We start from the raw sequence: 12,566 nt of genomic DNA, 5'->3' as shown, positions 1-12,566 counted from the left end.
AGAATCCGATGATATCAAAATCAAACGCGGGGTCCGACAGGGATGTATACTATCACCATTGCTGTTTAACATATACTCTGAGGAAATCTTTCAAGAAGCAGTAGAAGACGTTGAAGCCGGAATTCGAATTAACATAGAATGTATCAATAACATCAGATACTGGATGACACGGTGGTATTCGCTGACAGTTATGAAGCCCTCCAGGAGTTAATAAATAGAATCACAGAAGTGAGTCAGAGATATGGACTTTCACTGAGCATTAAGAAAACCAAATGTATGATGATCTCTAAGAAGGAACAGCAAATTGAAAGAATCAGTGTGAATGATCAACCCATAGAAAGAGTAGAAACATACACATAGCTTGGTATGAACATCAATGAAAACTGGGACCATTCCCTGGAAATAAAATCTAGGATAGAGAAAGCAAGATGAAAGTCTGAAAAAACTGAAATCGGGTCACTTCTTTTATCAGGTCGGTAGTGAAACTGAAGTATATCAGTAAAAAGTTGATGATAATAATAAATAATAATGATGTACATTAGCACACTCCAGTTTCATTTGTTCGTATTCGTTACTATCTATTAGCCTCACTTCGATTGTATTTTTCGGGAACTTCAACTGTTCGACAACGTCAGGTTGATCAGTCTTTTCGTCCTTCGAAATCTGTATTTTTTCCAGTTCTTAGCTTTTGCTCTCGGTGACACCAATAGGTTTCTTTCTGTTTCTGTTTTAAAAAAAAACTGTTCATATTAATCTTTAGTCAAACCTCCAAGGAGGCGTGATATAATTTTTCAAACATTATTATTACATAATCCATACGATCGGCTATAAGGACAAGGACGATGTCATCTGCAAATCTCAAATGACTGAGCTCCATTTATATTGATACTATACTCGTTCAGATGTGCCTTCTTACAAGTATGTTCTAAAAGCGTCGCGTGAATAGCTTTGCAGAGACTGTGTCTCCTTGCCTTACTCTTCGCTGTATATATATATATATATATATATATATATATATATATATATAAAGGTATATGTGTCGCGTGTCAGCTAACCACATATTGCAACGATGAGAAAGAAATGTTTACGCAAGATATCTAGAGGACAATGACGTCGTATGTAAAAGAAGAACAAATAAAGAAGTAATGGAGCTGCTCTACAATCAACCAAATATAATACGAAAAGTAACAGCACAAAGAGCACGGTTGATGGGAAACGCTGGATCTATTAAAGGAACCCAAAGCTTAAAAGGGTTGTTGAACTATAAAGAAGAAGAATCTCACTTTTATTATATTGAATTATATTGAAAAAAATTGTCGTATTCGCAGAATTCGACTTGTTTCTGCATCGAAAAATATTTGGCAACAAATATTAAATTCAAAATGAATAACAATTACAACAGCGCATTTTTAGAAAAATTCAATAATACGAAAATCCAAAGATAAAATAAATCTTAACTATTATCTTATTAAATGAACTAAGGTCTATGGAGTTTTTATAGATTAGTTTTCATGTTATCAAAAGATATCAAATTAATTGCGAGTATTCAGGTTTTAATAAAATTTCGTCGAATAAGCATGCAACATTTTTTTCCAGAATATTATTTTCCAAGCTCTCACCGATTTATATATGTTTTAAATCGAATTCATTTTAGTATACGCACTGCATTAAAATGGATATTTATAGTAACTTTGTAGATATGATATTATAAAACTGTCTATCTCAATTTCCTTTGATAAACACATCAGGACAATAGAATGAAACATTTCAGTTCGACACATTTTTTAAAGCAAGCTCATAATACATTACTAAAGGTTGATTAATATGTTGCATTATGTGTAACCGTTAATTGTTCTCCAGTTTTTAACCACAGGTGCATCCAAACAGTTGAATGTTGATGGTGTTAAAGTTTCGTGAAAATGTTTACCTGCTGTGGTATAAAGAGAAGAAAGGTAAGATAGTATGTTTTCGACTTGTTTCTTTGTTTCACGTTATTAGTATCTAATATTAAATATTCTTTCATATTCTGTTGATGTGATCATTTAATTCGTGTTTTTTTGAATAGGCAAATAAATATCTTTTACATTTAACAATAATAAGGGTAATGTGAAAAATCAATCAAAAATTGTCGCGGCTACCCTCCTAACTCCTCAGGTCAGTTGTTTCTGTTTCACAAGTATCATGAGTTTTTCGTTCTATCAAACACTTTATCATAATCTAAAAAGTAAATTGACACATCTACGGACACTATTTCGTTTCTCTTATCTTCTTTTGTATTCGTTGGTGTATTTGACTGTGTTTATGTTTATTTGTATTTTAATCTCTTACTTAAACAAATACTTTGTTTATATGAAATTATTATTAATATTACCAGCTGAAAAGGGCAACGCAACTGTAATCATGGACAATAAATTCAATCATCATCTGTGACCACTGACGGTCCATAAACTATGGTCGCCTATTGGAATTTCTAGGCTCTAAATATTTACATGGTATGGAGACCAGCCACACAACTCCTCAAAAAGTCCAGCGTATTATATCTAAAATCGTTACCTTTTAGTTTGTCTTCTTTGAGGAGATAATTTCAGTGTCAGTTTTTCTTTCCTTTGCTTGGTTTCCCATTCTCGTATTACTAGTTCTTTTAAATCCTGGTTAATACCATCAATCCATCTCTTCATCAATCCATCTCTTCCTGGGCCTACGTCTCAGTCTCTTCCCATTTACTTCTTTTCTAAGTACTGTTTTTATATTTCTCTTATCATCCATCTCTTCTACGTGCCCCAACCAACTCATTCGTTTACTTCGTATTTCTTTTGTAATAGTGTCTATTAAATATTCAATTTATTTCGTGGTTCATTTTTATACGCCATTCCCCATTCTCCTATATCGGTCCATATATTTTCCTTAAAATTTTTTCTTTCCTATCTAAGAAGTTGTTCTTCTTGTTCACGAGTCAAAGTCCATGTTTCTGATACATACGTTACTGCGGGTCTTATAGCTGTTGTGTATATTTTTTATTTTTGAGTTAAGAGATTCTAATTTTGACTTTATAATATTCTGTAGGCAGTAAAAGCATTTGTTTCCAAGTGAAATTCTCGCTGTTACCTCATCACTGTTTTTATTTCCTTCTGGAATAAATAGTAACATTAATACTACTAACAACGAGGTCCGTATTGCGTTAATTAAAATGAAAAACGGGCGATCTCCAGGACCTGGCAATATAGTTGTAGAGTTACTTAAAGCAGAAGGTCCACTCCTAATAGAACGAATAACTTTTCTAAAGAATCAATGCTGCCAACAAATTAAAGTACCATCTGAATGGAAAACCGCTCACCAAGGGTACATCTTTAAAAAGGGTAATCGAAAAGATCCTAACTGCTACAGAGGATTATCTTACAAGCTTACAAGATGATGTAGGACATCCAATTAGCGAAGACCAAAGTGGATTTACCTCTGGTAGATCTTGCACTGATAACTTGTTTATACTCCAACAATTAATAGAAAAAAGAATAGCAGTTAGTACCGAAGTACATCTAGCTCTTATCGACCTAGAAAAAGCGTATGATACAGTTCCAAGACTTAAATTGTGGCAAGCTTTACAACAACTCGGCATTAGTCCATACCTTTCAGGAATACTCACAGAAGTATACAGGGATAACACTACTTACCTAAAAATTGGAAATAGACTATCAGAGCCAATAAAAGTAACTAAAAGACTAAGACAAGGATGCAGTATGTCACCCTTACTGATTGGAAAAACCACTGCCATACACGGCAACCACGGCAATCCCTGTAGGATATGACGTACTGTTCTCCCTGAACTTTGCGGATGACTAAGTCGTCCTAGCTCAAGATTCTTTTGATCTAGAATTTATGATAAAGCGTCTATACAGAGAATATGTAAAATGGGGGTTACAAATCAGCATGAAGAAAACAGAATATTTAGCTATCAACTCAGATGCAAGGTTTGAAGTGTTAATAGACGAGGACATGGAAATCAAACAAGTGGAAAATTTTAAATATTTAGGTGCACTCATTGGTAAGAACGGCTTGGGAGAAATCGAAATTAAACACCGAATTAATCAGGGACGTAAAATTGTAGGATGCCTGAACTCCTTATGGTGGGATCGCAACATTTCCAAAAGGAACAAAAAAGAATAGGGTATACCATGGTTGAATCAGTTCTCTGTTATGGCTCTGAAGTATGGACAATTAATGCAGACCTGAAGAGAAAATTGTTGGCAGTTGAAATGGATTATTTGAGAAGAAGTGTTAGAACATTAAAGCTGGAAAGGAAGACCAACGAATCTAAAAGAAATAACATGAATGGTACAGAAACGGTTATTGACAGAATAGAAAGAAGAGGTTTAAAATGGTTTGGACACTATTGAGAATGCCTGACGAACGTTGGTCCCAAAAACTTCACAGATGAAAGCTTCCTGGAAGAAGAAAAAGAGGTAGACCTCGACGCTCATGGAATGAAGGAATTAGAAGAGCGATGGAATCGAGAGGTTTGGAGGAGCAGCATGCCTTGGAGCGGGAGGATTGGCGGAGGAGAACGGGAATACGGCGATAGCCGTCTCCAAAATGTATTGTATTTCCAAGTTGGATCTTGTAATATATATATATATATATATATATATATATATATATATATATATATATATATATATATATATATATATTATATATATATATATATATATATATATATATATATATATATATATATATATATAACTATTGATCCTAAATATTTGAAATGATCTACTCTTCTATATTTTTGTCCGCTATAGGATATACGAGATTAACTTCTAGACTCATACTGTAAACGCCACATAGGAAGATCCAACCTCGTGCATGTGGCGTGTGCCGACTGTATCCGAAGAGGTGGATAGTGACGTGATTATGCTGTTAATATAATTAACGGCACCGAATAGTTACCGCTGCGCTACTGACAGCGTGAAATATGTAAACAAGGCGCTCGGATCGAATCAGTACGAAAATAAGGATTTGCGCTGGATCTTCGTAACTGGCGCCTACTGTAGTATGTGCCGCTTCTTTAAAATATGTATTCTAGGTCTTTTAATATCCAGCTAATTATGTCTATATCGTCTGCGTCAGCTATGACTTGTTTAATGTTTGTAAATATTGTACTTTCTCTATTTATAGGAATTTTCCTGATAACTTGTTCCAAAGCAAGGTTAAAAAGTATTATGGATAGCGCATCTCCTTTTGTTAGACCCTCGTTAATATTAAATTCATCGGACAGTTGATTTTGGATACTTTTGCTTTGGTATTGATTAGGCATAATTTTACTAATCTGATTAGTTTTTATGGCACATTTAACCCTTGCATTGCGCTATAATAATTCCTTTTTAATTATTGAGTCATACGCTTGTTTGAAATCTACAAAAAGATGATGTAGTTCGATGTTCCGTTCGTAGAATTTTCCCAGCGTTTGCCTTACTGAAAATATTTGGCCTATAGTTGAGTTACCTTTTCTGAATCTGTCTATATTATTCCCATGTTTATTATTCCATTATATTGCTTAGCCTTCCTTCCAATGTTTTCTTTTCAACGTTTAATAGTGATATTCCCGGTGATTATTGCATTCTAACTTATTTCCCTTCTTATGTATTGGACATATTACTGCAATTTTATATTGTTCCAGCATTATTTCTGTCTTCCATATATCTAGCATTAACTTTGATATTTCACTCTGTATTCCATCCTGGGACCGTTTTATTTTTAATTTTTTTATTACATATTTTATTTTTTTCTTCTATTGGTGCTTATAGGTCTGCATCAACCTGTCCGACTAATCTTAGCTCTTTTATTTCGTAACGTTGGTTTTGTTTATTCAACAGTTCTTCGAAATATTCTCTTCACAGTTTTAGCACTGCTTTTTCATCTGCTATTAGCTCACCATATTTGTCTTTGCATAATTTTGTTCTTCTTTTGTTTCTTGTTTTGTTTGTCTTTTGCATAATTTCCTGCAATGCTAAAATATATTTTGTAGATTTTTATTTGTTCAATAAGCTTTTGTAGTTCTCCTATTTCTCCCAATATTCTTATATTCTACGTTTCAATTAAAATTTTTCCACTTTTCTTATTTTTCTTTTTTCTGCTGTACTTCATCCTATTCATATTTTTATTTGTTTTATCCTGTTTACTAGTCTCTGCAGTACATTCACTCTTTTTGTCACCAGTCTTGTCCCTTTCTATTTTATCGTTATTTGTTGTACTTTGATTATTTTTTGCGTTACTTTGACTACTTTGTACTTTGCGTTAATTTGACTAAAGCTTGGAAAATTCTCCGATGTACCTTCAGCGGTCGACTGATGATAAAGGTCATGTTCAACACTCATATCTCTGTTATTGCTCTGATTTTTTTTAAAATATTGCAATTATTAGGAATTATGCATTGATTTATGCAGTTTGATCGTTTTTCTGACCTACCTTTATAACTGTGCCCTTAAGATTGAAGCCAACATTAATATTAAAATAAATATCAAAATTATCAATAGTTCTCATAATAAAAATCACCAATATGTCTCTTACCATAACTATAACTATTTTCAGCCTCAATGCGGACGCCGTCGCAATAATTCTTAATCACCTTAACATTATTTTTATATTCGTTACTGTTACTATTAAATATGCTACCGACTTACTTACTTGTTTCTTGAGTGCGCTGTTTTCGTTATTTTCGTTGTTCTTTCTGTAATAAATGTCCATTGATAACTCTTCCTCCGAGAGAGATCTATCACTATATTTTCTAGCTTTATTATTTTCAAATCTTCTATTACTACAGCTTCATTTTCTTGTAATGTTTGCAGTTTCCTCAGCGCGAATAATTCGCCATTGAGAAGCAATTTGTTATAACCAATACCTGCATTTTGACCTTTCTCTCTTGCTTCTTTCTTTGAATTTGTATGTCTTTTGGATAGTCTTCATTTATAAATATGTCGGTACCTCTTAAATTCTTTGTTTTCTTGAGGACCCCGTTCTTTTTATTCTAATTTTTGAATTCGATTAGGATCGATATTTTCTTAAATTAATATTTTCGATACTAAATCTTCGTGTTTTTATTGATCTGCATTTAGTTCTACTTGCAATTTTCTATAAATTTCTGATATCTTATGTTTGATTTGCAGTTCGTCTTCATTTTCAAACTCTTCTACTCCTTTGATGTTTAGATTATGTTTTCTTACTTTCTTGTTTTCTTACTTTCTTACGTACTTTTTTCTAAAGGTACTTATCTTTCTAATACATCTACCTTTCTTTCTTCAATTTGCAGTATTGTTTAAAGTTCTTGATTTTTTCTTTTAAATCTGTTTTCTCTGTTTTCTTCTGTTAGTTCTGCCATATCATTAAGTAATTGTGTCGATTTTGCCTTCCGTTCTCATGTTTTGTTTTTCCAGTAGATCTAACCTTAGCAGTTTTTCAAGGATCGCATCAATTTTCGCATGAATTTTCTGTTCCATGTCTTTACTACGTAGAGTTTTAGTGTATGGTCACCTTTATTGTATCGAACCGTAATTACTGTTCTGAACAAAAACCTTTCTTACAATATAAAAAGTTAATGTATTAAAATTGATTATGTTAAAAACATTTACTTTAATTTTAAACAATAATTTAATAATTTTGAACTTTTCCCTTTATTATAATATGAATGGAATTATATTTCCGAGCTTCGTCTCAAACTCTTGTTTGCATCTATAGGTATGTCGTCTGACAGATCTTTAATTGAAATATAAAGTGTACATACCCATTTTCCCAAAGAATTAGTCACAAATATACCCTAAACAAAACTAAAAGAGGATCCAACCAAATTATTAGAGAACACACTATATAAAACACTATACACATTTAAGGAATACCTGACAGATTACCAAAGAAGAACATTAACACCACACTACAGTAGGATACTGTACGGAGTACTATATGGAGTCCCAATATCTGGCATACTTTGCCAATATTTTCTGAGTGTGTCGACTTTTTCTCGAATTTTACATTTTTTGGTATTTTACATTTTTATATATAAAAATATGCAGATATATGCAATTTATTGTAAACATATGAAATTTATGCAAAATGTGCCAGATATTTGCATATATTCCGGTCTCAACTAATAACAGTAATTATTTTATTTGCCATTACGGCATACACTTAACACTTCAAAAATGTTATATTTATTTTTCCATTCTCGAGAGCATTGCATATATACCATCAAAAGTCATGTTTAGATATGTACATAGATATAATGATTCATTACACGTTTTTTGTTAATTATCTAGAAGAATATCCACATACACTACACAAAAGGATTATTCCGCTAAAAACCTTGGATGGTTGATTCAAATAATTCGAAAATTAAATAGTTTAATGTATGTATGTATCTACAGCGTTAACAGGCCCATTGCTGGATGGATAATTTCCATCATTTTCTGTTCTTATCTACCAGCTTCCAATCTCTGATTCCCATCTCTCTGATATCTTTCATCACTACATCTCTCCATTTCTTTCTTGGTCTCTCTCTTTTAATTCCCTCAGGTACTCTCCAAGCAATATTCTTGACTAGTATATTACCTTGCATTCTTTCTAGATGTCCGAGGCATTTTAGTCTACGTTTTTTCACCACTTTTGTTATTGAAGAGTTAGCATACAAATGGTACACTTCTGCATTAGTTCGTCTTCTCCATTCTCAATCTACTACTTTTCCACCAAACATTCTGCGAAGTATCTTTCTTGTCCATGCTTCCAATCTGATCTGTATGGTTTTATTCATAGTCCATGTCTCGGCAGCGTATAGCATTGTGGGTCTAATTATAGTTTTGTATACTCTTATTTTGTATTACGAGATATATCTTTGGCCTTAATTATTTTGCTCATGTCTCCAGCACACCTGTTGCTCTTGATCAGTCTCAGGTTGATTTCAGTTTCTTCCTTACATGTCTGATCAATACGAGTACCTAAGTACATATCCACCTTCTCGAATTCTACAACTGATCCATCCTACACCTCCAATCCTACACCTCCAATTTAAAGGATCCCCTGGAGTTTATTCCTTTTTTGCTCGAGATTTCCTTGTACTTCGATTTATTAATATTAACTGTCAGCTCCATTTTAGAGCTTTCCCGAATCAGTCTTTTTGCTATATTTGCCAGTACTTTTCCATTTCTTGCAATGAGAACATTATCGGCGTATGCTAATCATTGGTGCTCCTTATATAAAATAGTGCCGGACCCATTTATCCCACTAACTCTTGCAATTTTTTCTAGAACTATATTGAATAGTAATGTAGAATGAAAAGTACTTGTGCTGAAATGTTGTATTCATAGTAATTGATCAGGATTTGTTTTAGCATAAAAATTTGATCGGTTGTTGATCTTCCTTTCCGAAATCCTCCCTGGTATTCTCCTAGATTCTTCTCTACATATATTTCTAATCGTTTTTTAATTAGTATGGCGAGCACTTTATATATTATCTCTAATAGGGATATTCCTCTATAGTTTGCGCATTCAGTTCTATTTCCCTTTTTGTGTATAGGAATTATAATCGACTTATTCCATTCTTGAGGCATTTCTTCGACATTCCACACTTCTAGTATTAGCTCACTAAGTTGGTTTATTAAGGCCTCTCCTCCATATTTTAAGTTCTCTACCACAATGCCGCTCTCTCCGGGGCTTTTTTATTTTTCATATCTTTTATTATTTCTTCAATTACAATTATTCAAACTAAAATAGTTTATATTTTCGTATAACAATATTTATAAACTTAACCGCAAAAGTTTTGCAAATCCAAAAATTCTGCGTATTTTGACAGTTGATTGTCTCGTGAACGGATTATTTTTTTTTTATTATTTTAGATTTTTTCTTTGGTATTTACACTGTGCAAAGGTTTACTCAAACTTCTCTTTTGGAACTTCTCTTTTTTCTCTCAAAAAATATTGAAAATGAGCATACTTTTTGGTGGTGCAAATCTTTTGCGGTTATTAAGTTTAGTATTGGCAACACAAAATTTAATACCTACTGGTCACTGTAAGGTACTGATTCAGTTCAAAGATCAAAATCTACCCTATGGTAATATGTGCTTTTCCTCTGGGGGTGGTTACCTCCCCTACTCGGGAGTAGAAGAATTTTATCAAAAAAAAACTATGGTAATCGCTAAAATAGTGAATTTTAAGACAAAAATGTCCTTTAGAGTTTTTTCTAAAAGTCAATATTTCTTATTCATCGAATACAAAAATCCAAATATATGATGTTGAATAACTTGAAGACGGTAAGTTTTCCATAAAAAAGTTATAGATTTTTTTAAAGATCTTAAAAAAAACCTTTAAAATGACCGACCACTGGTCAAAGTGATTTGCATGAAAATGAAGGTAAACTATAACCAAAATAAGGTTTGCTTATATTTTTTGTGACGCAGAAAGTAAAAAAATCACCCCGCCAAAACCACCCTGGTTGAAACTTTTTGTTGTTCATTTATAATTTACTTTACTTATATACAAATATTACATTATGGATGTTTTTAATTTTTTTTTTTTTTTTCAAAATCATAACAACTAGAACATCATTATCATCATCACTGGCTCGACAACCCTTTTTGGGTCTTGGCCTACTCCAGGATTCTTCTCCATTCTGATCTATTTCGTACTTTTTTTCTCCAGTTTTTTATTTTTAAGGTTTTTATATCATTTTCTATTTGTTCTAAGTATCTCAGCTTCGGTCTTCCTCTTGTTCTTTTTCCTACTGGCATCTGTTTGAATATTTTGTTTGGTATTTCGCCTTCTTTCATTCTTTCTACATCTCCTATCCAACGCAGCCGTCCTATTTTAATGAATGTTATAATATCCGGATCCTGGTATATTTTGTATAGTTCAGAGTTGTATCTTCTTCGCCATATTCCGTTTTCTTTTGTGGCCTTATATTTGCGTCGCAAGATTTTTCTTTCGAAGGTTGCTAACAACGCTTCCTTTCTTTTAGTGAGTGTCCAGGTTTCTGAGCCGTATGTGAGTACCGGTCTTATTAGGGTTTTATATATTTGGTTTTTTTTTGTTTTTCTTGCGACGTTATCTGATCTTAGTTGCCTAATTAAGCCATGGTAACATTTATTTGCAATAAATATTCGCTTCTTCACTTCCTACGTAACGTTATTATCAGACGTGACTAGGGATCCCAAGTATATAAAGTTTTTGACCCCCTCTATGTTGTATTCTCCTATTGTTATATTTTATGGCTGTCTTATTTCTGCGTTTTTACTTACCTGCATATATTTTGTTTTGGTCTGATTGATTTTAAGACCACTATTTTGTGCAGCTCGTTCTATTTGGTTGTATGCCTCTATCATTTCTCTTCTTGATCTTGCGATTATGTCAACATCATCTGCAAATGCTAGTATTTGCACGCTTTTATTAATGGTTGTTCCTCGTGTATTGACTGTTGTGCCCCTCAGTATTTTCTCGAGTACGATGTTGAACAAGATGCATGATAGAGCGTCTCCCTGGCGTAGTCCCTTTTTCACATCTATTGTTTCCGTTAATTCATTTTGTATCCGGATTCTACTTTCTAGTTCTAACTTCTAACAACTAAAACATATATAAAAAAAATGCCAGAATACAAAAAATGACATTTTTTATTGAAGATTTTAATTTTAATTTTATTTCTATAGACTAAAAATTTAAGTCCTTCGTTGTCAAAAAGGGTTACGCTGGAGGGGCTTGAAGATTGTGCTAAACGCATGCGAATATAAAATTTAAACAATCATATCTCGTTTAATTTTTAGTCTATAGAAATAAAAAAAATCCCGTTTTCTTGTTTTCTAGCACTTTTTCTTTATTTTTGTAAGTTATTGAGTTATTTTGAAAAAACGGTGATTTCTTGATAAATTCCAAAAATAGTGTCTTCACTTTAAACTCGAATTTTTTTAAAACTAAACTTTATAAATTAGTTAAACGTCCAAAATATAATGCTTTTTAACACATGAAGTAAATTGTAACTGAACAACGAATAGTTTCAACCAGGGTGGTTTTGGCGGGAGTGAAGTATAGTAGGATCGTTTTAGCCTGTCGCATAAGTAATAAAAGTGTCTGTTCAGATTTGCCCCAGGTAGTCAGCGTTTCTCAAATTAAAAATGTACGGTTTTCTTAATTTGATAATACGACATTAGGGATTTTTTTAATAAAATAACTTCGTATTATGTTTTATAATAATTGAATATCATAATGTAAATTGATAAACATTGAGTATGAAATATACAGGGTCATTCACGCAACATGTTGGTTAAAAGTTTTCAAAGTTCTGGTCGTCACTGGTTTCTGCAAACTTGGCATAATGGGTTATGCAAAGCATTCTTCATTTTTTAAATATTTGCATTCTTCTACCACTTCCGGTTGTACCGGAAGTCGCCATTAAGTTTCTTATTTTAAATAGAAACTGTGCTTTTTGTTATTTTTTTTTTTAGAATCTATATAAAATTCTGGATCGATTTTTATTGGGATACCATTCTCGAAACATAGCCGTTTTTGAGATATTTAAAGTTTTTGAAAAATTTTTCATATT

General features: G+C 32.5%; 1 protein-coding gene across 3 annotated transcripts in view; it reads left to right on the top strand.

Annotated features, from left to right (window-relative positions):
* Positions 1-12,566, top strand: part of FER (tyrosine-protein kinase Fer) — a 178,938-nt gene that overhangs the window by 141,263 nt on the left and 25,109 nt on the right. Inside the window, exon 1 of one of the 3 annotated variants that reach the window (XM_072537449.1) lies at positions 1,644-1,952. The exons of the other annotated variants lie outside the window; for them this stretch is intronic. Within the exon in view, the coding sequence (XP_072393550.1) occupies positions 1,920-1,952 (33 nt within the window). The 5' untranslated portion in view covers positions 1,644-1,919. Of the gene's footprint in view, positions 1-1,643; positions 1,953-12,566 lie in introns of those variants that run through there. 3 annotated transcript variants of the gene reach the window in all.

The sequence above is a fragment of the Diabrotica undecimpunctata genome, chromosome 7 (assembly GCF_040954645.1).
Source record: "Diabrotica undecimpunctata isolate CICGRU chromosome 7, icDiaUnde3, whole genome shotgun sequence".
NCBI lineage: Eukaryota > Metazoa > Arthropoda > Insecta > Coleoptera > Chrysomelidae > Diabrotica > Diabrotica undecimpunctata.
This window is presented reverse-complemented; position numbering and strand designations above follow the sequence as displayed.